The sequence below is a fragment of the Puma concolor genome, chromosome B2 (genome assembly GCF_028749965.1).
Source record: "Puma concolor isolate L17-30 chromosome B2, mPumCon1.1.hap2, whole genome shotgun sequence".
NCBI classification, from domain to species: Eukaryota; Metazoa; Chordata; class Mammalia; order Carnivora; family Felidae; genus Puma; species Puma concolor.
Genome location: NC_141671.1, coordinates 44,876,046 through 44,897,412, shown reverse-complemented (window position 1 = coordinate 44,897,412; position 21,367 = coordinate 44,876,046). Strand labels below are relative to the sequence as shown.

General features: G+C 42.5%; 1 protein-coding gene across 1 annotated transcript; it reads left to right on the top strand.

The window, feature by feature from the left end:
• The first annotated feature begins 1,647 nt into the window (after window positions 1-1,647).
• ENPP5 (ectonucleotide pyrophosphatase/phosphodiesterase family member 5) lies at window positions 1,648-13,028 on the top strand. The gene is made up of 4 exons (XM_025925523.2): window positions 1,648-1,831; window positions 4,416-5,279; window positions 7,028-7,204; window positions 11,787-13,028. The coding sequence occupies exons 2-4, from the start codon at window positions 4,451-4,453 to the stop codon at window positions 12,212-12,214; spliced, it is 1,434 nt and encodes a 477-aa protein (XP_025781308.1). The 5' UTR covers window positions 1,648-1,831; window positions 4,416-4,450; the 3' UTR covers window positions 12,215-13,028.
• The last annotated feature ends 8,339 nt before the right edge of the window (window positions 13,029-21,367 follow it).

Below are 21,367 nucleotides of genomic sequence, written 5' to 3'. Positions count from 1 at the left end.
TGCCTTCCATAACAAGTTTGCGGAGCAAGGCCAAGTGTCATCATCTGATCAGAACCCAACATTGTTCAGTGACCCGGATAAAAATCCGGTTTTTCACTCCTTCTGCTTGCTAGTCAGCATGCGCTGTTCTTTGAGTGTTTGGGAGAACACAGAGTTGGCCTGTCTGTGGGGGACAAGGAATTATAATGTCGGGCCACCCCGTTCCAAGGTTGAGCAATTTCAAAGGACAGGGCTTAGGGAACTTGGAACAATCTGTCCAACTTCACTGTCACTGGGTCTGGCTAAACACAGAAACCAGCCTCTCTAATCCCCGCCCTGCGTCTGGAAAACCATAAACCCAAGTACTACAAATAAAAGGCCATGGAAGAGTGAGTGCCCAGATACCCTTTGGGATGATATGATGCAATCAGATGAAAGCAAATTGGGGTAGGGGCTGTCCCTCCACAAGAAGTTGAGAGAAACAGAAAAAATTAAGACCAAAATGTTTCCCAGCATTCCCATAATTAAGCATCTACCCTTAATTACCAGCAAGAATGTCTATTCAGTTTACAGTGCCAGCACACTGGACAGGGAACAGAAGCTCCAGAGAGGAGCCAAAGCCACTGGTTGTGCTCAGTTTTGTGGGCTAATTAGATGTGGAAACTGAAATTGTGACAATCAGGCAGATATTATTTGCCATTGCAAAATGGTCAGAATTAGGCCTGGGGATCACGTAGATGGACAAATCCTTTCAAGGGAGCTCCAGGTCATTATTACAATTTATGGTAAATACAGCCGGGATGAAATTGACAAACCATTGCACAATGCCCACACGCAAACACGGCCACCAACAAACCAGAAAACTTCCTGAAAGAGAAATGAGACCTGACGGTTGTGGCCTGATGGTGCATTTGGGAAAAAAAGCTAGAAGTGGAGTCTAGAGCCTAGATGAAACTATCAGAGTAGCCTCTCCCCCTGTGCAGATTAACCTAACCCTGAACCTGGCTTGGTTGACTTTGAGCAGTCTCTGGTACCACAGAGGCCTCATGCTGCAAAAACCTGGGGCTTATAGTGCAAAAAAAACCTTCAACACTGGGGCTGCAGAACTGACTGAATTAAACCCTTTTAAATCAGATTTTTCTGAGATAAAGCAGGTCACACCAACTAATAAAGAGTTAAAATTTCATTGGCCCATCGACTCCCTGGGGTGCTCAAGGGTTCCTCTGAGCAAAGTCTAGGGTATGGAGTCACCAATTTTTGATAAGAAGAAAAAATGACCAAAAAAACTTGAGAGATCAGATAAGAGAATAAAAGTACTTTTAACCAAAACGGTGTTGACAAACCCCTGGGGTAGCGTTTTATAACCTTTCTGCATCGCCCACTACAACACAAACTGCCGGGCTAGTTAAAGGCACACCGCAGGAGGCTGTGTGACCCGGCTGAGAGCGGACTTCAGCTGGAGCCGATCGCGGGGCACATCCGCCCCGCCCCTGGGGCCTCCCCGTGACCCTCTGCTCCCGAGGACTGTGGCCCCTTCGCCCTCCTAACGCAAGCAGCGCCCGCCCCCTGGTCCCGCTGATTGACAGGCTGTGCAGCGACTCCCAGGAGCCCGGCAGAGGGAACTGTCCTACCGCAGCCAATGGCAGCCAAGAGGCGGGACCTGCGGCCGGGAGGCCGTGCTGGTCAGGTGCTCTGCCCCGAGGCGGCTGCAGGTGAGCCGCTGCAAGTTCAAGGGGCGCCGCTCGCTTTCGCCACCTCCCAGCTCTCCGCACGGGTCTGCTGGAGGGAGGCCCCTCCAGACTCACCCTCCAGGTGTCCCGAGCCCATGCGGACCGTCCGGATCGCTGCGAGGGTAAGAGTCCAGGGGAGTGGGCGGCTTGCCTCCAGGGGACTCACACGGGTCCAGTGGTCCTCTCAGACCTCTCCCCCCACTTTCCACTGCACAAGCGCACAAGCCACGTGGGTCACCGGCCGGCTTCGGTCGGTAGAGGTCTACGAATTGGGAACGCACCGTACACCCGCGCCCCTTCCCAGTGACTAGGATGGAATCCCAGGGGAGGAGATGGGGCGCTACTTCGTTCTCTCGACGTCTCTTCCCCCGATACACACGGCCTCCTTCTCCCCGTTTCTAGGCGCCCCTTTCCTCTATTTCTAAGGCTGTCTGTGGTGGAAGGATTGGAGGGGAGGAGGAACTGGACAGCAGCCAGGTGAAATCCGGACCCAGAACGAGGGATTCCACTGCACCGTGCAGCATTTTGTGTATGGAAGAAACGAAATTTGAGATTTCTTTCATCCTCACCCCCCACCTCTCTGTTTATTGCTTTGTGTCATCGATGTGATAATGTTGGTTCTTACCAAAAATTCCTAAGCTGTAGGCAACACTTAGCCTTTGTTTATTTTCCTTTGTCCAGGAAAGGAGCTCTTTCCTGCTTACCACAGTTGCTAAATTAATTTACTTAGAGGAAAAATCAGGTGTCTCATGTAGCTGATTGTTTTATTAGCCTTAAATTATATTTGTTTCATAACAGACTTCCTTGTGTTTGGAAGGTGAAGGAGAACAGAAGAGGGGAAACAGCATCCTCAGCCAGATGGTAGTCAATATATTTGCAGTTCCTTATTGGAACTGATTTGTAACGTTCCTTCCGGAACTGGAAACATTATGGTCATTTGAGAAAAGAGTTTTTTAAATTTAATTTTTGAACCACTGTATGGAGACCAGTACCTAAAGCAATTTCGGTTTAGGTAATGTTCTAGGTGTGGTGAAATCATAGTTAAAATTTACTGCATCTGAAAGCAAAGCGAGCATGCTGAGCCGTTTTTATTTACCTGTACTTGTAATATAGCAAGGAGGCAAGACAGGATCTGTGTTTGAGGTTTAAAAATATCTTCAGCATGTTCGGGTCGCCTGGGTGGCTCAGTTGAGCGTCTGACTTCGACTCAGGTCCTGAGCTCGCAGTTTGTGAGTTCCGGCCCCGCATCGGGCTCTGTGCTGACAGCTCGAATCCTGGAGAATCCTGGAGCCTGCTTCAGATTCCGTGTCTCCCTGGCTCTCAGCCCCCCCCCCCCCCCCCCACTAGAAGTCTGTCTCTTTTTCTTTCTCAAAAATAAATAAACATTAAAAAAAGTATCTTCAGCATATTCAAATTAGGAAGGTGGCAAAAGCTGAATTCGGGAGACTTCTTGGCACAAAGTGTGGATGGATCCAGGTTTTGGTGGGCTTATAAATACCTTCATGCAAGAAGGGACAAGGAAAGGAGGGAACCAAAGATCCTGTTTGATGTGCAAGCCCATTGAGAGCTGACAGAATTTACATATGTCTTGCTTATCCATATTGTTTTCTTAGCTTTCTTGAATAGCATAACTGCTTTTTAGAAGTCTATGCAGATTTTAAACAACCAGCCACTCAACAGCCTTGACCCAAGGAAAGCCTTTAATCCTGTCAAGTGCCTTTTTCTCACATATCCCTAAGATTAAGTGTGGGTGAATTTCAGCATCAGGAGAGTCAACACCAAATTGCAGAATTATGTTTCTGTTTGTACTTAATTCAGAAACTAATTGTTTTAGTTTTTAAGAAGGCTATGGCTTTAATTATTAAATGAATGCAGATTACATTTCACAAGTATATTTGAGTGTCACAAATTTTATGTCACTTCAGAAGAACAAGTTCATCTATTTTCTCCTTTTTCCAGTAATATCCCTAACCATGATGAACCAAACATAAGGCCTTGGCTTTGAAAATAGAGGTGTGTGTGTATGTGTGTGTTTAAAGCATTATTGTTGGATTTGCTAATGGTGCTTCCTTATTTCTAGGTTCCTGTAGTTGGTCTAACCATAATGATAAATATGTGTTCATAGGTATTTGACTATATAATTTTTTCTGACCAGAAGTCAGAAGTCTGGGTCCCCTGCAAAAGTTTCTGAAAAGCTTTTGTTTTTCTTAAAAGTAAATGACATCAGGGGCACCTGGGTGGCTCAGTCCGTTGAGCTTCCAACTTTGGCTGGCTCAGGTCATGAACTCGAGAGTTCGAGCCCCATCTCTAGCTCTCTGCTGTCAGCACAGAGCCCACTTCGGATCCTGTGTCTCCTCTCTGCCTCTACCCCGCTCACGCTAGCTCTCTCAAAAATTAATAAACATTAAGAAAAAAGTAAATGATATCCTATTTTCAAATGATATTTGGAGAGTTTAGTGAAGTGATTACTTTGAGAAATGTTTTAAAATTCTTGGGAAGGAGAAGTTTCTAAAATGCAACTAAACTTAGTTTTATTATGCAGGTAGCCCCCGGTCTCTTGTTTGAAATGGCGCAACGTAATTCTTCCAGGCTGTGGTTTATGATCTTACTGGGATTCCTAGGTACCATCACTGACAGTTGTGGTTAAGGTATTAAGTATGCCAAAAAAAAATTATTGCCATTAACTTCTATATGTTTTTTATACAGATTATCTTGCACTGAACTGATCACATACTTTGAAAATGACTGCAAAACTTCTCTGGGTATCCTTCATACTTGCTGCATTAATATTTTCAATTACATTTTCCCTCCAACCAGACCAGCAAAAGGTTCTCCTGGTTTCATTTGATGGATTCCGTTGGGATTACTTATATAGAGTTCCAACACCCCATTTTCATTATGTCATGAAATACGGTGTTCATGTGAAGCAAGTTACTAATATTTTTATCACAAAGACCTACCCTAACCATTATACTTTGGTAACTGGCCTCTTTGCAGAGAATCATGGGATTGTTGCTAATGACATGTTTGATCCTATTCTGAATAAATCTTTCTCCTTGGATAACATGACCATTTATGATTCTGAGTTTTGGGAGGAAGCAACGCCAATATGGATCACAAATCAGAAGGCAGGACATTCTAGTGGTGCAGCCATGTGGCCTGGAGCAGATGTAAAAATACATAATAGCTTTCCTACTCACTACATGCCTTACAATGAATCTGTCTCATTTGAAGATAGAGTTGCCAAAATTATTGAATGGTTTACATCAAAAGAGCCCATAAATCTCGGGCTTCTTTACTGGGAAGACCCCGATGATATGGGCCACCATTTGGGACCTGAGAGTCCGCTCATGGGGCCTGTCATTTCGGATATTGACAAGAAGTTGGGATATCTCATACAAATGCTGAAGAAGGCAAAGTTGTGGAACATTCTGAACCTAATTATCACAAGTGATCACGGAATGACCCAGTGCTCTGAAGAAAGAGTAATAGAACTTGATCAGTATCTGGATAAAGACCACTATATTCTGATCGACCAATCTCCAGTAGCGGCCATCTTGCCAAAAGAAGGTAAGTCTGACCGGGTGGCCGTCTCGGGCTGGGGCTACTTGTGCCCAGTGCAGTGGAAAGGGGAATTTTTGTTTCTGTAATTTAAATATGGGTGCCTGTGCGTTGGTAATATTCTGGGATTTAACCCTTAGACTCTGAAAAGACAAAATCTCTTCTCTCGGCATGTGGTTTTTCACTTTTTCCAAGAATATTGAAATTGATGTCCTCTATATACTTACGGCAGATGGATTTAACCATTTTGGAGTCGCTGAATATGATGAGAGCTACAGCCTCCTTTCTCAGAAAAATTGAGATGGAAAAACATGTAGAATTTGCGTGCAATTCCAGTGATTTTATGGAAGCTCTAAAGCTTTCTATGGATCCTTTTGCAGGACCCACTTAATAGGGAAGCAGTGCAGTATGGGAAGGAGAAAGTGTTGGCCAATCTGAAGATTTGTTTTTCCTGTCTATAAGGAGAGGAAGTAATAACAACACCCTGAACTTTTTACAAACCTTTCCTCAAAGCCTCATACCAACCTCGTCACCTAAGTGTTACTTCGATTGTAAAGACAGGTGAACAAACTCAGGTTTAACACCCCCAGTTCACAAAGGAAGTGCAGAGCAAAACTCGGACTTTTGCCTTCTGTTTTGTCACCATCTAGAGTTAACTTAGGTATCAAATGAGACCAGATTTTGAAAAACCAAATGCCTCACAAATGAGCATTGTATTCCTTACAAGGGAATACGAAACGGTGAATGTTAAGATCTACATAGGCACCTGTGCACAGACTTTTTAACAAATTCAGTATAAAATAGCAAGTTTTTTTGTTGAGAAAAGTCACATTAACTCTTCAGTTTTCCTTGTAAATTTGGAGTGTGTTCCCTGTTTGGATGGTGGGAGGCAGAGAGGAAGCCCCAACAAATCAGTGTAAAAAACAAGAAAAGGATTAAAGCTCTGGTCCCAGATTCGCTGCTTGAGGCCACGGGGAGTACTTTGCCACACCTCCAGGGTTTTAAAGAACCTTTTCAGGGCACCTGGGTGGCTCAGTCGTTAAGTGTCCAACTCTTGGTTTCAGCTCGTGTCACGATTTCATGGTTCGTGAGTTCAAGCCCTGCATCGGGCTCTGTGCTGACAGCGCAGAGCCGGCTTGGGATTCTCTCTCTGCCCCCCCCCCCCACTCCGTTCTGTCTGTCTTTCTGACAGAAATCAATAATTTTTTTAAAACACTGAAGAACTTTTCAGTGTTTTCAGTTTTTTAAAACACTGAAGAATTTTATAAGCTGCTCTCCACCGCGAATCTGTCCTTTTCTCAATGGCTCTCTCACCTTCCAGTCAGCATATTTTTTGGTCTAGAGACTCTCTGCACTAGTATCTCTCAGAACTCAGCTCTTTGTTTTTATTTGGGTATTTCAGTGCCCTAGACATTTGACTTAGTGCCACCAGTTGGGGGGTGCGTGTGCACACGTGCATGTGTATGGTTAAGTCTTTAGAGATTTCTAGTTCTATAGACTGTGCTCTCAATTCCGTAAAGTGAATTTACTTACAACAGAAGATGAATCATGTCTGTTTCCCCCTCAAGATTCTCTCCTCAAGGGGGTAGGAATTCTCAGGTATCTGGCTCTTTTTCGTTATGTTCTGCCTGCTGGTGTTTTACCTCAGTGGGGTTTCTGCAAGAAAGAAATGTTCCTTGACGCCTGTTGCCATGGTGGTTTCTTTGACTGGGACAGGGGCTTGTTCTGAGTGCCTCTCTGCATCCTTCCTCTTTTAGGTAAATTTGATGAAGTCTATGAAGCACTAGTTCACAGTCATCCTAATCTTACTGTCTACAAAAAAGAGGAGATTCCGGAGAGATGGCATTACAAATACAACAGCCGAATTCAACCGATCATAGCAGTGGCTGATGAAGGGTGGTATATCTTACAGAACAAGTCAGACAACTTTCTGTGTGAGTATGTTATATTGTGTCTTCCCATTCTGTATTGTTATTTGCTAAAGTAGAGGCTATGGGTAATACAGCAGTTTATTTCCTGATCGAATAACTAGTTGGTGTCATACATTAATAGCAAATCAAAGATCCCTGGGGCTTTAAAAAGAGGTAATCTTGGCCGCCCGGGTAGCTCAGTTGGTTAAGCGTCCAACTGCGGCTCAGGTCATGATTTCAGATTGTAAGTTCGAGCCCCACATCAGGCTCTGTGCTGATGGCTCAGAGCCTGGAGCCTGCTTCGGATCCTGTGTCTCCCTCTCTATCTCTGCCCCTCCCCTGCTCATGCTCTGTCTCTGTCTCTCTCTAAACATAAATTTTTAAAAAAAAGAGGTAATCTCCCAAATGTTTATTTCTCTTGAAGTCGTCAGACCAAAGATATGCAGAGTGCCCTATACCTCTAATTATAACTGTCATGTTCCTGAGAAAAACATAACTGAAATGTATAAATTGGATTATTTTCTGCATCTGTTTTATGTTCTGATATCATAATAATTTAATCTCTTTCTGCATTCTAATTAGCTTTCTAGGTGTTTTTCTTTTTTTTTTTTTTGCCCTTCTGTCTCTACCAAATATAGGCCAACTTTGTTTTGTACCTTGGAAACATTTCTAAAAAGAAGTGCATCTGGCATGGATAATCATATATCAAGATATATTTTTCTAATACCTAGCAATATAATTTTGGAGAACAAATGTCAGGTACAATGGCAAGCCCATTCGAAATTCAAACATGCAAAATAATGTGCTTTCTGCCATCCTTAATGTATACTTTTTTTCTTATATAGCTTTTAACAAGTTAGTGAGATGGAAAAGCCATCCATAGGATTTCACTCTTCTTTATTGGGTCTGTCATTTGCATATTTGCTTTCAAACTGCCTGCCCTCTCCCCACTCTGCTTTGTATTGCCAGTGACTGACTTCTACAGACTAAATTTCACAGGCTCCTTTGCAAACTGGCTTCTGGTAAGTGTTGACCAGTTGGCCAATAGAAGACAGTCACAGGAGTTTGGGAGGCAGGAGTTTGGAAGAAGCCAGGATATTTGTCCCCCATGTTCTCTATCTTGGGCTGTGTCTCTAACAGTGACTTCATTTCCTCTGTTAGCTCCCTCTGGACAACTTTTCTGTCTACAGCCTGAGCTCCTACTGGGGAGCCCTGACTTTTGGGCTCTGGTTAACCCCACCTCTTCCCTTCTGTCTCTCCAGCCCTGTGAGGCCAAGGGGACATAGGAGATTCCTACTATTCCTCATCCTTGGGTAACCTTGCCATCGCTGTGCGCTTCTCCGCTCTTAACACTTTTGTAACTGGTCCCCATATGAAATTCCCCCTTTTGGGCTACCTTGAGTGGGTAGGTTCTGCTTGCCTGGTCGACGTGGATATTAACATGACTGCTGCCCAGTTCACTAGGAGTCGTTTCTCCTCTGTTACTTGGATGATGAAGGAAGTTTTGACATAGTATATCAAAACCATATAGACATGTTTTTTTTCAGCATTGGTCCTTGATATATCCAAGAGAGGTACAGAAATGTCCCTTTAGGTAGAATTGGGTTCCTATCATGTCTGTTGACGCAAAGAAAAGCGGTTGCCTGGCCATGGCATTTGTAGTACATATGGGAGTCATAGTGGCACATATATACAGGAACATGGTTTCTGGTTCCCGAAACAGGTGTTCCATACAGATAAGGATCTGAAGCCAATATTTAATCACACCAGGGGAGCTGTTTTAGGAAAGCCTTTAAAAATCATTTCTTTTTTTCAAAAAAAAAAAAAAAAATTGAGGGGAGGGGCATGAGAATAACTGTTGCCTTTGTATGTTCAGATTTTCAAACTTTTATGTATGGCGCAGAGAGCTTTTATGTTAGAAGAGTTGCATTCAGAAGATGGGGTTGTTCCATCTCTGAGGGGATTTGTACTTTACGGTTAATGTAAATTTAAGGTGCTCTCTTGAAATTTTGGTTTGGTGCACTACAATTACACAATAGATTGGCCGCACCTATTTTTGGTAGAAAACCTTGGGGCGCCTGGGTGGCGCAGTCGGTTGGGCGTCCGACTTCAGCCAGGTCACGATCTCGCGGTCCGTGAGTTCGAGCCCCGCGTCGGGCTCTGGGCTGATGGCTCAGAGCCTGGAGCCTGTTTCCGATTCTGTGTCTCCCTCTCTCTCTGCCCCTCCCCCGCTCATGCTCTGTCTCTCTCTGTCCCAAAAATAAATAAACGTTGAAAAAAAAAAAAAAATTAAAAAAAAAAAAAAAAAAAGAAAACCTTAATAATGCTCCTATTTATGTCATATTATGTTCAACGTAATTATTTTATTTATCTTGAGAGAGAGAGAGTCCCAAGCCGGTTCCATGCTGTCAGCGCAGAGCCTGACGTGGGGCTCAAACTCAGTAAGCGTGAGATCATGACCTGAGCCAAAATCAAGGGTTGGATGCTTCCCCAACTGAGCCACCCTGGTGCCCCCTCAATGTTATTATTTATTCAACGAATATATGAAATAATTATTTCTTCAACAAATAAGTACTGGCCTGTATATTCCTCTCATCCTGAGTTCCCCAAGAGAACGAAATCCTACTGTCCAAAAGCAGTGGTTCGCAAATACGTTCCCTGGACCAGCAGTATCCAAATCACATGGGAACTCATTAGAAATGCAAATCTTGGGCCTAACCCAGACCTACTGAGCTAGGAAATGTGAGGGTAGAGCCCAACAATCTGTGTTACACGTGTCCCCCAGCCAAGAAGTCTCACACACAGAAGGAAGTTTGAGAACCACTGCCCTCAGGCATCCATTATTAAATATCGTCTGTTGCATCAAGCAGATATGGTTGGGGCCACTACAAAATGAAGTCCCTACTCATGGGAAAGGGTTTAGAAGGCATGAGTTCACTTCAAATCTGATTTTCTAGGAAGAAGTGTGATATGAGAGAATTATCTTTGCCTTCATGATTGAGAGTCTAGATCCCAACTTTTCACGGAAATGAGCACAGCTATCATCTAGCCCATTACAAATTACATAATGGCATATTTCCCAGGGTTACTATCAATTAATTAGCTAGAATAACATATAATACTAGTCAGGTAATTAGTGATTTCATAAATCCAACATTATTTTGACTTGAATAAAGTCAAAAAAGAGTCGTGGCATTCAGAATGACTTCTTCTGATGGATTGTGCCAGGCAGATATGGAACTACTTTGAGGAGATGACTCGGGGTGAGTTCATGACTTTCAGAGGAGCTGTTTTAGGATTTTCTCTTTTGCAGTGTTGTGTTCCAACTGCCTATTTCCCTGTAGTGAATGTGGGATATGGAGACTGATTTGCTAATCATTCTCACCACCTTTAACATACATCCTGACCGGGGGGGTGGGGGGGGGTGCCTGGGTGGTTCAGTCCATTGAGCATCTGACTCTTTATTTCAGCTCAGATCACGATCTCAGGGTTGGTCATGGGATCGAACCCTGCATCGGGCTCTGTGCTGAGTGTGGCACTGCTTGAGATTCTCTCTCTCCCTCCCCCGCGCCCCTCTCTCCAGCTCGTACTCTCTCTCTCAAATAAATACTAATAATAATAATTTAAAAAATAATAATAAGGGGCGCCTGGGTGGCACAGTCGGTTAAGCGTCCGACTTCAGCCAGGTCACGATCTCGCGGTCCGTGAGTTCGAGCCCCGCGTCAGGCTCTGGGCTGATGGCTCAGAGCCTGGAGCCTGTTTCCGATTCTGTGTCTCCCTCTCTCTCTGCCCCTCCCCCGTTCATGCTCTGTCTCTCTCTGTCCCAAAAATAAATAAACGTTGAAAAAAAAAATAATAGTAATAAGATAAAATAAAAGCCTGACAATTGTCTTAGGTTGCCACCTTACCATCTGTGGCTGCTTCCCCTCACACCCTGATACACCAGGCACACATGCCTTTAAATTGCAGTTTTTATGATGCAGGAATTTTTGTCCATCAATTTTATATCTCTTGATAAATCCAAAGACTTGTAAAGTTTTTACGTGTGGCCACACAAGCACACAATGCTAAATTGTAGTTTGATCCGAACCACCAAATGTCACTAGTGGATTGTAGCTGTTGCTCGGGGTTTGATTTTTGTGGCATCTTTTGTTTTCTTAATTTACTGTGTTTCCCTTTTCATTGGTTAATTATAAATTGGTTGTCCTTATGACTAAGAACGCCTTTATCCCTTTATCTTGAGAACATCATTGGAATAAATATTTGCTGAATATTAGTTTACCTGCCACAAAACAATGACGACAACAACAACAACAAAAAAATCACTCATTTCCCCCTGACTTGGCTCAGCTTTGCCCTTTACTCTTCCTCCTCTGCTGTTTCAGGTATTTTCAGCCTGCGTGAAAGATTTGTGATCATGTGACTTTTCATTTTCTAAAGTGAATGGTGATGTTTACGACAACAGAGATTGTTCATAAAAGATTATCTTCTTTTAAAAGACAGACTAGATACATGTTGCATTCAAGGTCAGACTTTGGTGATACCACTTACTTTCGTATCAATGCCATCTGGTTGGCTAACTTACCCATTCGTCTTATCTTTCCAGTAGGCAACCACGGTTACGATAACGCGTTAGCAGAAATGCATCCGATATTTTTAGCCCACGGTCCTGCCTTCAGAAAGAATTTCACAAAAGAAGCCATGAACTCCACAGATCTGTACCCGCTACTCTGCCACCTGCTCAATATCACTGGCATGCCACACAACGGGTCGTTGAGGGGCGTCCAGGATCTGCTCAGTTCAACGACCCCTAGAGCGTTTCCTTACACGCAGAGGCCCACCCTCCTCCATGGTAGGATCCAGCCAAGGGAAGATGAGCACGAGGCGTCGTATGCGTATTTCCTAGGGGTCTCTCTTGGCAGCATTTTGGTTCTCGTATTTTTTGTAATTTTCATCAAACATTTAATTCGCAGTCAAATACCTGCCTCACCAGATATGCAGGCTGAAATAGCTCAACCATTACTACAAGCCTAACGCTACTTTAAAGTGGAGGTTGTGTAATGGCTGTCCGTGTTTAAGGGTTTCAAATTCTAGGAAACCAGTTTTGGACATTCGTGCAGATCAGTAAACGGTTGCATACATATACAGGCACAGCCCCCCCGCACACACACATGCGCGCGCACACACGCACGCATACACACATACATCAAACACACACATAGACCAAATGCCCATACCTATAAAGGATTAAAATGAGGAAGTATATTTCTGTGGCTTTCTCCGGCTTAGGGGTAGATAAAATCCTGCTTTATTTGGACTTGGCACGTACAATGTATATATTTAGCAACTTTGCACTATCAAAAGTTCCTTATACATTGCACTTTAAATTACTCTCCTAAAGGGTACTTTTATGCGAAATGCACTTTATTGACAATTATGTCTTCTAGCTTGGTTGACAAAGGCAGTTTTTTCGGCCAACGTCGCAGAATACTTGTTATTTCTTGTTCAAGCTGAATGAAATTTCTAACAATTCGTGAATACTGTAGAAATCTATCCCCTTATACTGGGAGTGCAAGAAGAAAGTCAAAACTGTTGCAAATTAAATGTGATGACATTGAAGTTTGGAAAGACGCATTCCCAATAGCAGGACTCATCTGTGGGCATTTCTTCTCACACTTCTTTTTAAAAGACATGTGTTTTCATTTTATGCTTCCTAAAAAAAAAAAAAAAAAAGACTCAAGTGCTGACAGGTTTGTCCTAAACATACTGTTTCTGTCATGAAACTCATTGTTCTTATTTTCTGATGCGTCATTTTGCTCTGATTATATAATAACGAAGACACCATAAACATAGAAGACACCATAAACATAGGAAGGACTATGTCCTTCCTACATAGTCCAGCACCGGCCTGTTCTGAACAGAAGAGATTGGGGACCACCTCAGCAATGTCTTCCCTTGTTCTGTAATTCTCTGCTCCTTCGAAAACCGAATCACTGCTAATGACATTAAAAATCAAAATAGATACAACGATGTTTCTTTTCTTTCTGGTAACCTGTAGGAACAGAGTACGAGCATCTTTAAGATTTGAGCACTTGCAGGGGCGCCTGGGTGGCGCAGTCGGTTAAGCGGCCGACTTCAGCCAGGTCACGATCTCGCGGTCCGTGAGTTCGAGCCCCGCGTCAGGCTCTGGGCTGATGGCTCAGAGCCTGGAGCCTGTTTCCGATTCTGTGTCTCCCTCTCTCTCTGCCCCTCCCCCGTTCATGCTCTGTCTCTCTCTGTCCCAAAAATAAATAAATGTTGAAAAAAAAATTAAAAAAAAAAAAAAAAAAGATTTGAGCACTTGCAGATCCACAGGCGAGAGAGAGCTCAAGCTGTGTAGGTCACTCCGTTCTCAAAACGGGCTGTGAGGAGCTAGGGAAGGAACATTAGGTGGGACTGTGCCTGAGATGTTCACACTGTACCCAGAGCAGTGCTAAAGGACGCCTGATGGCAGAAATCGGCAAAATAGCCCCTCGAGGGGACAGGTATCGAAGCAAGGGGAGCTGAGATCATAGCCTTATTTTCATGAAATATCTGGATGCCCCCTCACCGGGTGCTCCGTGAGATCAAAGATGAAGCCAAGGTCACAGGCTTTGACCACCTGGGTAGTTTTATCATCTGCCTGGACACTCAGCTCTTCTCATCCTGACCACCAAAGCTGTGCTTTAGGTCTCTGAAGTAGTCAGGCTGGGGAGACCTATGGTTTACCTGCAGTTTCTTAGAGGAAAGAGAAAACCCTGGAAAGAACAGCTTTCTTCGGAAAAAAAAAAAAAAAAAAAAAAAAAAAACCCAGCTTATAGACAGATGGCCCGCAGATAGTATTGTGATTCTGTGTATATTAATGTACCCACTGGCTAATGAACAGGTAAAATGGTATATGTATTCCAGAAATAGAGGATAGAGCAGATGTAAGGAACAAGGAAATATTTTTCCCTTCAAAAGTATAGTTGTGAGGCACCTGGGTGGCTCAGTTGGTTAAGCATCCAACTTTGGCTCAGGTCATGATCTTGTGGTCCATGAGTTTGAGCCCCACATCAGGCTCTGTGCTGACAGCTTGGAGCCTGGAACCTGCTTCAGATTCTGTTTCCCTCTCTCTCTGCCCCTCCCCTGCTAATTCTCTCTCTCTCTCAAAAATAATAAACATTTGTTTTAAGTACAGTTGCATTGGGGCTGGGTGCCTGGATGGCTCAGTCAGTTAAGCATCCGACTCTTGATATTGGCTCAGGTCATGATCTCATGGTCGTGAGATCAAGCCCCACATGGAGTTCAGCATGGAGCCTGCTTGGTAGTCTCTCTCTCTCTCTCTCTCTCTCTCTCTCTCTCTCTCTCTCTCTCTCTCTTTCTCCTTCCCCCACTCGTGCACACACACACACACTCTCTCAAAATAAGTAAATAAATATATTTCTAAAAGTGAATAAATCCATGTAATTGTCACTTTAGAGGAGAAATAGAAAACAGACCATTACCAGCACTCCAGAAAGATCCTCAGTTCTCTTCCCAGTCACTCCTCGCTGCCTGCAAGAAACACTGTCCTGACTTGGAATGCAATGGAAGAGTTTCCCCTGCTTAAAAATTTTATTTTTATGATCATACGATATACTTTTTTGTTTTTTTTTTCACGCAAGACCACGTGACTTTCCTCCAAGTCCTTGTGTGCGCATTGCTTTGTTTATTCTCAGTGCTTCATGGAATGACATTATGTGAATATACCACAATCTGGATTCTGTTTTTGGATATTTGAATCATTTCCGGTTAGATGTTACCGTGAATAATGCCGCCCTGAGTATTCTCTTACATGTCTTTTGGTGCATACACGTATACGTTTTTGTTGGCTATATTCTTTACATCCACTATTTAGCCTAGACTTTCCCAAAAGCAGAGACCTAGGCTTGGATACAGGCAATTTTTGTGTGAATTGATCCCAAGAAACAAGAGTGAGGAACAAGGAATGAAAGAGATGTGGAAAAGCCTATATGAGCAGAAGTCGGAGAGTTGGCCGCTGTTATGGCTGGTGCTCAACCTCACCGCACCTTCAGAGGGGCCTTATGGAATAAATCTCAGAACTGTCTGCCTGAGGAATGCAAAACATTTGTCCGTCAACTTCCCAACCCTCCCCTGGTTAGGGGTGGCTGCATGGGTATTGACTCCATGGATTTCTGGGTAACGTATGCACAAGTTCCAAGTGTGAGCTCATAGGCACCCAGCGCCATCGTGTCCGGGCCAGGAAGAACAAGGCTCAGCATTGTCAGGTTGCTTCTGTGGGAAGCCGGTCTGTGCCAGGATGAAACTGGAGTTAAGGTGTGGGCCGAGTGGATTTGAGACACAGGGGATGTCTAATACGGCCACACGTATACGGATTCTTCGTTTTAACCAAGGTCATCAATTCTGTTCATCTGTTTTTTTCTATCCTTGTGTCAACACCATACTGAATAATTACAACTTTATGATGGTTCTTGACATCTGGTAGAGTAAGTGCTATCATTTTATCTTTCTTCAAAATTGTCTTGGTCCTTTGCATTTATTTTTTTTTTTAATTTTTATTTATTTTGGGGGGGGGGTTGGGGAGAGAGAGAGAATGCCACCCAGGCTCTGTGCTGTCAGCACAGAGACCAATGTGGAGCTCGATCCCACAAACCTCAAGATCGTGACCACAGCTGAAGTCAAGAGTCGGGTGCTCAACCAACTGAGCCACCCAGGTGCCCTGGCCCTTTACCTTTCTGCATAAATTTGAGTCGGTTAATACAATTCATAAAAATTAAATAAAACTCAGTTGGAATTGTTTGGATGCAGTGACCAATTTGAGGAGAATTGACGATCTTTACAATATTGAATCTTTCAACCCAAAATCATGCACAGCCTTCTACTATTTTGGTCTTTCTCAATTCCTTTCGATGCTATAATTTCCTGTGCAAAAATCTGCATGTATTTTGTTAGGCTTATCCTGAGATAGTTCATGCTTGTTGATATCAGTATAAATGATACCAGTTTTAAATTTTCATTTTCTGTTGATATATAAAAATACACTTGATCTTTATATATTGACCATATAGCAAGCAATTTCATTAAGCTTCTGGTTTGTCTGACTCCTTTGGATTTTCTGTGTATGTAATCTTGTCATCTGTGGGTGTGACAGTTTTATTATTTTTCGATTGTAATATGATTTCTTTTTCTTGCCTTACTGAGTTGCTAGCACCTCCAATGCAATGTTAAATAAAAGTGGTGATAGTGGACAGCCTTGTCTTGTTCCAGATTTTAGAAGAAAAGCATTGAGTATTTCACTATTCAGTCTATTAGTTGTATATTTACATAATTATGATATGATTCAGTATGATGTTAGCTGTAGGCCTGTGGCAAATATATCAGCTTGAAGTTCTCTTACAAATTTGTGGGGTTTTTTAATAATAAATTGATGTTAAATTTTGGCAAATGCTTTTTCCGCATTTATTAACATGATTTTGTTTTCCTTCTTATCAAGATAGAGGTTAACATTGATTTTCAAATATCAAAACTAATGTTGCACTTCTGGGATAAACTTTGCTTGTTAATGTGTATTATCCTTTTGAAATACTCAGAACTGCCAAACTCAATTAGGTATTTTGTTAAAGAATTTTTGCTCATAGGCAAATTGGTCTGTGGTTTTCTTTTAACATCCTTGTCAGATTTGGGTACCAGTGTCATACTGGTCTCATAAAACTAGTTTGGATATGTTTCTTCTTGCTCTATTTCCTGTAAGAGTTTGTGTAAAATAATTTCCTCCTTAAATGTGTGATAGAACTGGGGCGCCTGGGTGGCTCAGTTGGTTAAGCGCCTAAACTCGATTTCAGCTCATGATCTCATAGCTTCCTGAGTTCAAGCCCCATATCGGGCTCCATGCTAACAGCACAGAGCCTGCTTGGGATTCTTTCTCCCTCTGTCTGTGCCCCTCCCCTACTCCCCTGAGTGCATGGGTGCTGTGTGAATGAATGAATGAATTAATGAATGAATGAATGAATGATTTTTTAAGAAATGTGTGATAGAACTAATCAGGGAAACCACCTGGACTTGGGAGTTTTCTTTGTGGGGATGTTTTCGATAAGAAATTAATTTTTGTGATAGACATAAGGTTATTAAGATTTTCTGTTTGATTTTGTATCAGTTTTAGTTGTATTTTTCAAGGAATTGGTTCATTTTATCAAAATTGACAAACTTAATGGCACATTTCCTTGATATCCTTTTGAAATAAGTAGGATCTAGAAGTGATGGCCCCTCTTTTATTACTGATATTACTAATTTGTGCTACCTCCCTTTTATTTCAGTCAATCTTGTTAGGGCCTTGTCAGCTTTACCATTTAAAATTCCAAAATTTAGCTTTATTATTTGTCTTTTCTATTTCATTAATTCTGATTTTATATTTATTCTTTTTTTCCACTCACTTTGAATTATTTTCCTCATCTTACTAGCCTCCTACAGTGGAAGCTTAAATCATTAATTTTGAACCTTTCTTCCTCTCAAAGACAAGCATTCAAAGTTAGAAATGTCTATCTAAGTGCTGCGTTAGCTACATTCTACAGAGTTTGGTATGCTATTTAGAAGTGCATTGTTTAATATTCAAGGCTTCTCTGGATCTCATTGTTACTGAATCTATAAATCCATTGTGGTCAGAAAACATGCTTTGTAAGACTGCGATCCTTTGAGATTATTTACTGAGCCTTGTTTCATTGTCTTGCATATGATCTATCTTGGTGATAATTCCGTGTGCACTTGAAAAAGAACATGTCTTTTATGGTTGGGGCTGTAATCTCTAAATGCCATGTAAGTGAATATGGTTGCTATCACCACTCAGGTCTTCTAGATCCTTACTGATTTTTTTCTTGGTCTAGTTGTATCAATTATTTAAGAGAGGAGAACTAAACTCTTCAGTTATGTTTATGGAGTCTTTCTTGAGTTCCATCACTTTTTGATTCACGAACTTTTTTTTGTTTGTTTTAATGTTTATTTTTGAGAGAGAGACACAGAGCGCGAGTGGGGGAGGGCCAGAGAGAGAGAGGCAGACACAGAATCCAAAGCAGGCTCCAGGCTCCGAGCTGTCAGCACAGAGTCCGACGCGGGGCTCGAACCCACAAACTGTGAGATCATGGACCTGAGCCAAAGTCAGACGCTGAACCGACTGAGCCACCAAGACGCCCCTGATTCACAAGCTTTTAAGTTCTGCTTTTAGGTATGAACCCTTGGAATGGTCTTCTTGATATATTTGTCTTTTTGTCGTGGTGAAATGTCCCTATCTCTGAAAATTCTTGTCTTGAAGATGACTTTATTCCAGCTATCATATGGTTAGTTTACATGGTGTATCATTTTCTGTCCTTTTACCTTCAATCTGCCTTTGTATTTAAAGGGTAGACTACGTACAGCTGGCTCTTCTTTTCATCCAGTCTGACGCTCTCTGACATTTAATGGGAATGTTGTCTATTTACATTTAGTGATTGATATGGTTGAGTTTCCATTTTGCTTCCCTCCCCATTCTGTATTGGTCTATAGTTTCATTGGCGGGGGGGGGGGTGCTTTTATCAGGTTTTATATCCATGTTATAGTCACCTCAAAAACCCACATATTTTTTTTTTCTAAAGCATGTTTTATGAGGCGAATGTAACATTGATAATCAAGCCTAATGAAGAGGCAATGAGCAAGATTCTTAGCTTTGGGGTCTGTACCCTGTTGTACAATAGTTTATAATTTGCCCAATCTCTTGATTCAGAAATTGGTCTGTTTTCATGTCCTTTCTCTACGGAAATCAGTTTTGTTCATCTTTTTCCTAGGAAATTATCCATTTCGTCTGTATTTCCAAACTTATTTGTGCCAAATAGTATAAAGTAAGCTTAATATTTTTCAGTGTTCTGCTGGTCTCTTTTTCATCTATGTTTTCTCTCCTTCCACACTTCCACCCGGTTTTTTATGTTGGCTTCCAGGCCCTCCACTGCCTCTTCCAGAATTTACAGATGCCATCGGGGGCTCCATTTTTTTTACATTTCCCCCTTCTTGTGAATTGTGGCCTCTTGATCCCTCACTTTCTTTGTAATTTTTCAGTGCTTTAGCACAGGTCTTTTATACTTTGTCCAGATTTTTCCGAGTCCTCACCAAGAGGGTTGGTTTGAATTACATACTCCATCATTTTACTGAAAACAGAACTTTTATTATTAAAAAAAAAAAGGCTTAACAAAAATTTTGTGTATAAGACCTCTCTCTCCTCGGTGGAAAATTCAAACAACGTGTAAGTCTAGTACTGGGTCTGGGTCTAACCAGTATGAACCATTTTACAAAATATGTTTGTAGAGTGGGGTTGTCTGGATTTGCTTTGGGGTTAATTTCCATTGATCCTTTCCACCAACCTCCGCTATGAAAGTGAAGTTGAGTAAGCCTGGTAGGGAAGAAAAGAATGCCGACTGGGTCCCTGGCAACTCAGCTCTTTACCACAGGAGGGCAGTCTGAACTGGAGACAGCTGTAAACCATCACTGGGGCGCTGTCACCCGAGGAGCTCCCTGGATTCAGTTTAATGGTGGAAATCAGTTTTCTGTAGTCAAGGAGGTAGAAGATACCTGGACAAGTAGAAGGCCTGCCTGGCAGTCGGGCTTGACTTTTGGGTAGGACTCAGCCCTTGCCAGGTAATGTGGCCATGGGAGAGGAGTCACGTCTCTGGGTTATTTCGGCCGCCACCACCCCCTGCACACACACACCCATTAAGAATACGGAACACGTTCTGATCAGCATCTCTGTGGGAGGTTTTTGCCTTAATGTCTTTGTTTTCTTGAAAGATATGAAGCAAACCATTCAACTAAAAAAAATATTCACGGAACAATGAAAAATGAAACTCCAAAGGGTTTATGCCAAAAAGCAAACCAGTCCTCTGCAGCCTAACTCGACAGGACCCAACAGGCTCGTTTGGATTCTCCTGTTCTCTGAAGCTGTGCATGTTTGTGTGTGTGTTGGGGGAGGGAGGACGGTAACAAAACCCAAGTACAGGCACCAAGGAAGCTGGGGGTCAGGGAAAGAGGTGTGACGCTGGCATCCAAACTTCAGGAAGCACACGGCCTCGAAAATGGTTCTGTATCCAAGGATCTCAGCAGCAAGAGTTAAACCATGAGTAGACAGAATTTGTTGGTATAGAAGTTTTACCACTTGTGAGATACGGCAGAGCTCTCTTCCCAAGTACCTTTTACTCATTTCCTCCCACAGTTCCTAGCAGTGTTTGCTTAGTATGAATATAGGGAATGAATTTATCACTGCTCTACTAGAGGAAAACTTTGTGGAATCTGTACTCAATTAGTATGCCTATTTACAAAACACAGTTTAACTACTTCTATGGCTCTTGACAAAACATAGTTTAAATACTATAATCCCCCCTTCACCTCTAGAGTTTTGTAATCAGCTTTTTCAAACTTCTTCCCTTCTACTGTACATGAATAAGTTACAGTTTTGGAAGCTCTACAAAATTTATCTTGGCCTTCTTTCCAATGATGTCCTCATGCTAGATTGTATATTTATACACTGTTTTAAAAACCTGGTTGAGGGGGGGCACCTGGATGGCTCAGTCAGTTAAGCTTCCAACTCTTGATTTTGGCTCAGTTCATGATCTTACAGTTCGTGGGTTTGAGCCCCACACTGGGCTCTGCATTGACAGCACAGAACCTGTTTGGGATTCTCTCTCTCTCTCTCTCTCTCTGTCCCTCCCCTACTCACATTTCCTCTCTCTCTCAAAATAAATATTTAAAAAAATAAGAAAAATAAATAAAAATTTGGTTAAATATTTACATAATCCTGGCTTTAAAAAAAGTCTGTAGGGGCGCCTGGGTGGCGCAGTCGGTTAAGCATCCGACTTCAGCTCAGGTCACGATCTCGCGGTCTGTGAGATAGAGCCCTGCGTCGGGCTCTGGGCTGATGGCTGAGAGCCTGGAGCCTGCTTCCGATTCTGTGTCTCCCTCTCTCTCTGCCCCTCCCCCGTTCATGCTCTGTCTCTCTCTGTCTCAAAAATAAATAAACTTAAAAATAAATAAAAAATTTAAAAAGTCTCTAATGAACACCCATGTGGATTTTTGCAGTATTACTGGGTCAGGTCAACATCTATCACAATGTGTGTATTTTGCAGGGTGACAAATTAAAAAATCAGTAACATTGCA

Excerpts from the sequence above, each read along its gene's own strand:
- ENPP5 (XM_025925523.2), top strand. The coding sequence starts at position 4,451 with ATGACTGCAAAACTTCTCTGGGTATCCTTCATACTTGCTGCATTAATA. Across the intron at positions 5,280-7,027 it reads GGCCATCTTGCCAAAAGAAG|GTAAATTTGATGAAGTCTAT; the intron begins GTAAGTCTGACC and ends TTCCTCTTTTAG. Across the intron at positions 7,205-11,786 it reads CAAGTCAGACAACTTTCTGT|TAGGCAACCACGGTTACGAT; the intron begins GTGAGTATGTTA and ends TTATCTTTCCAG.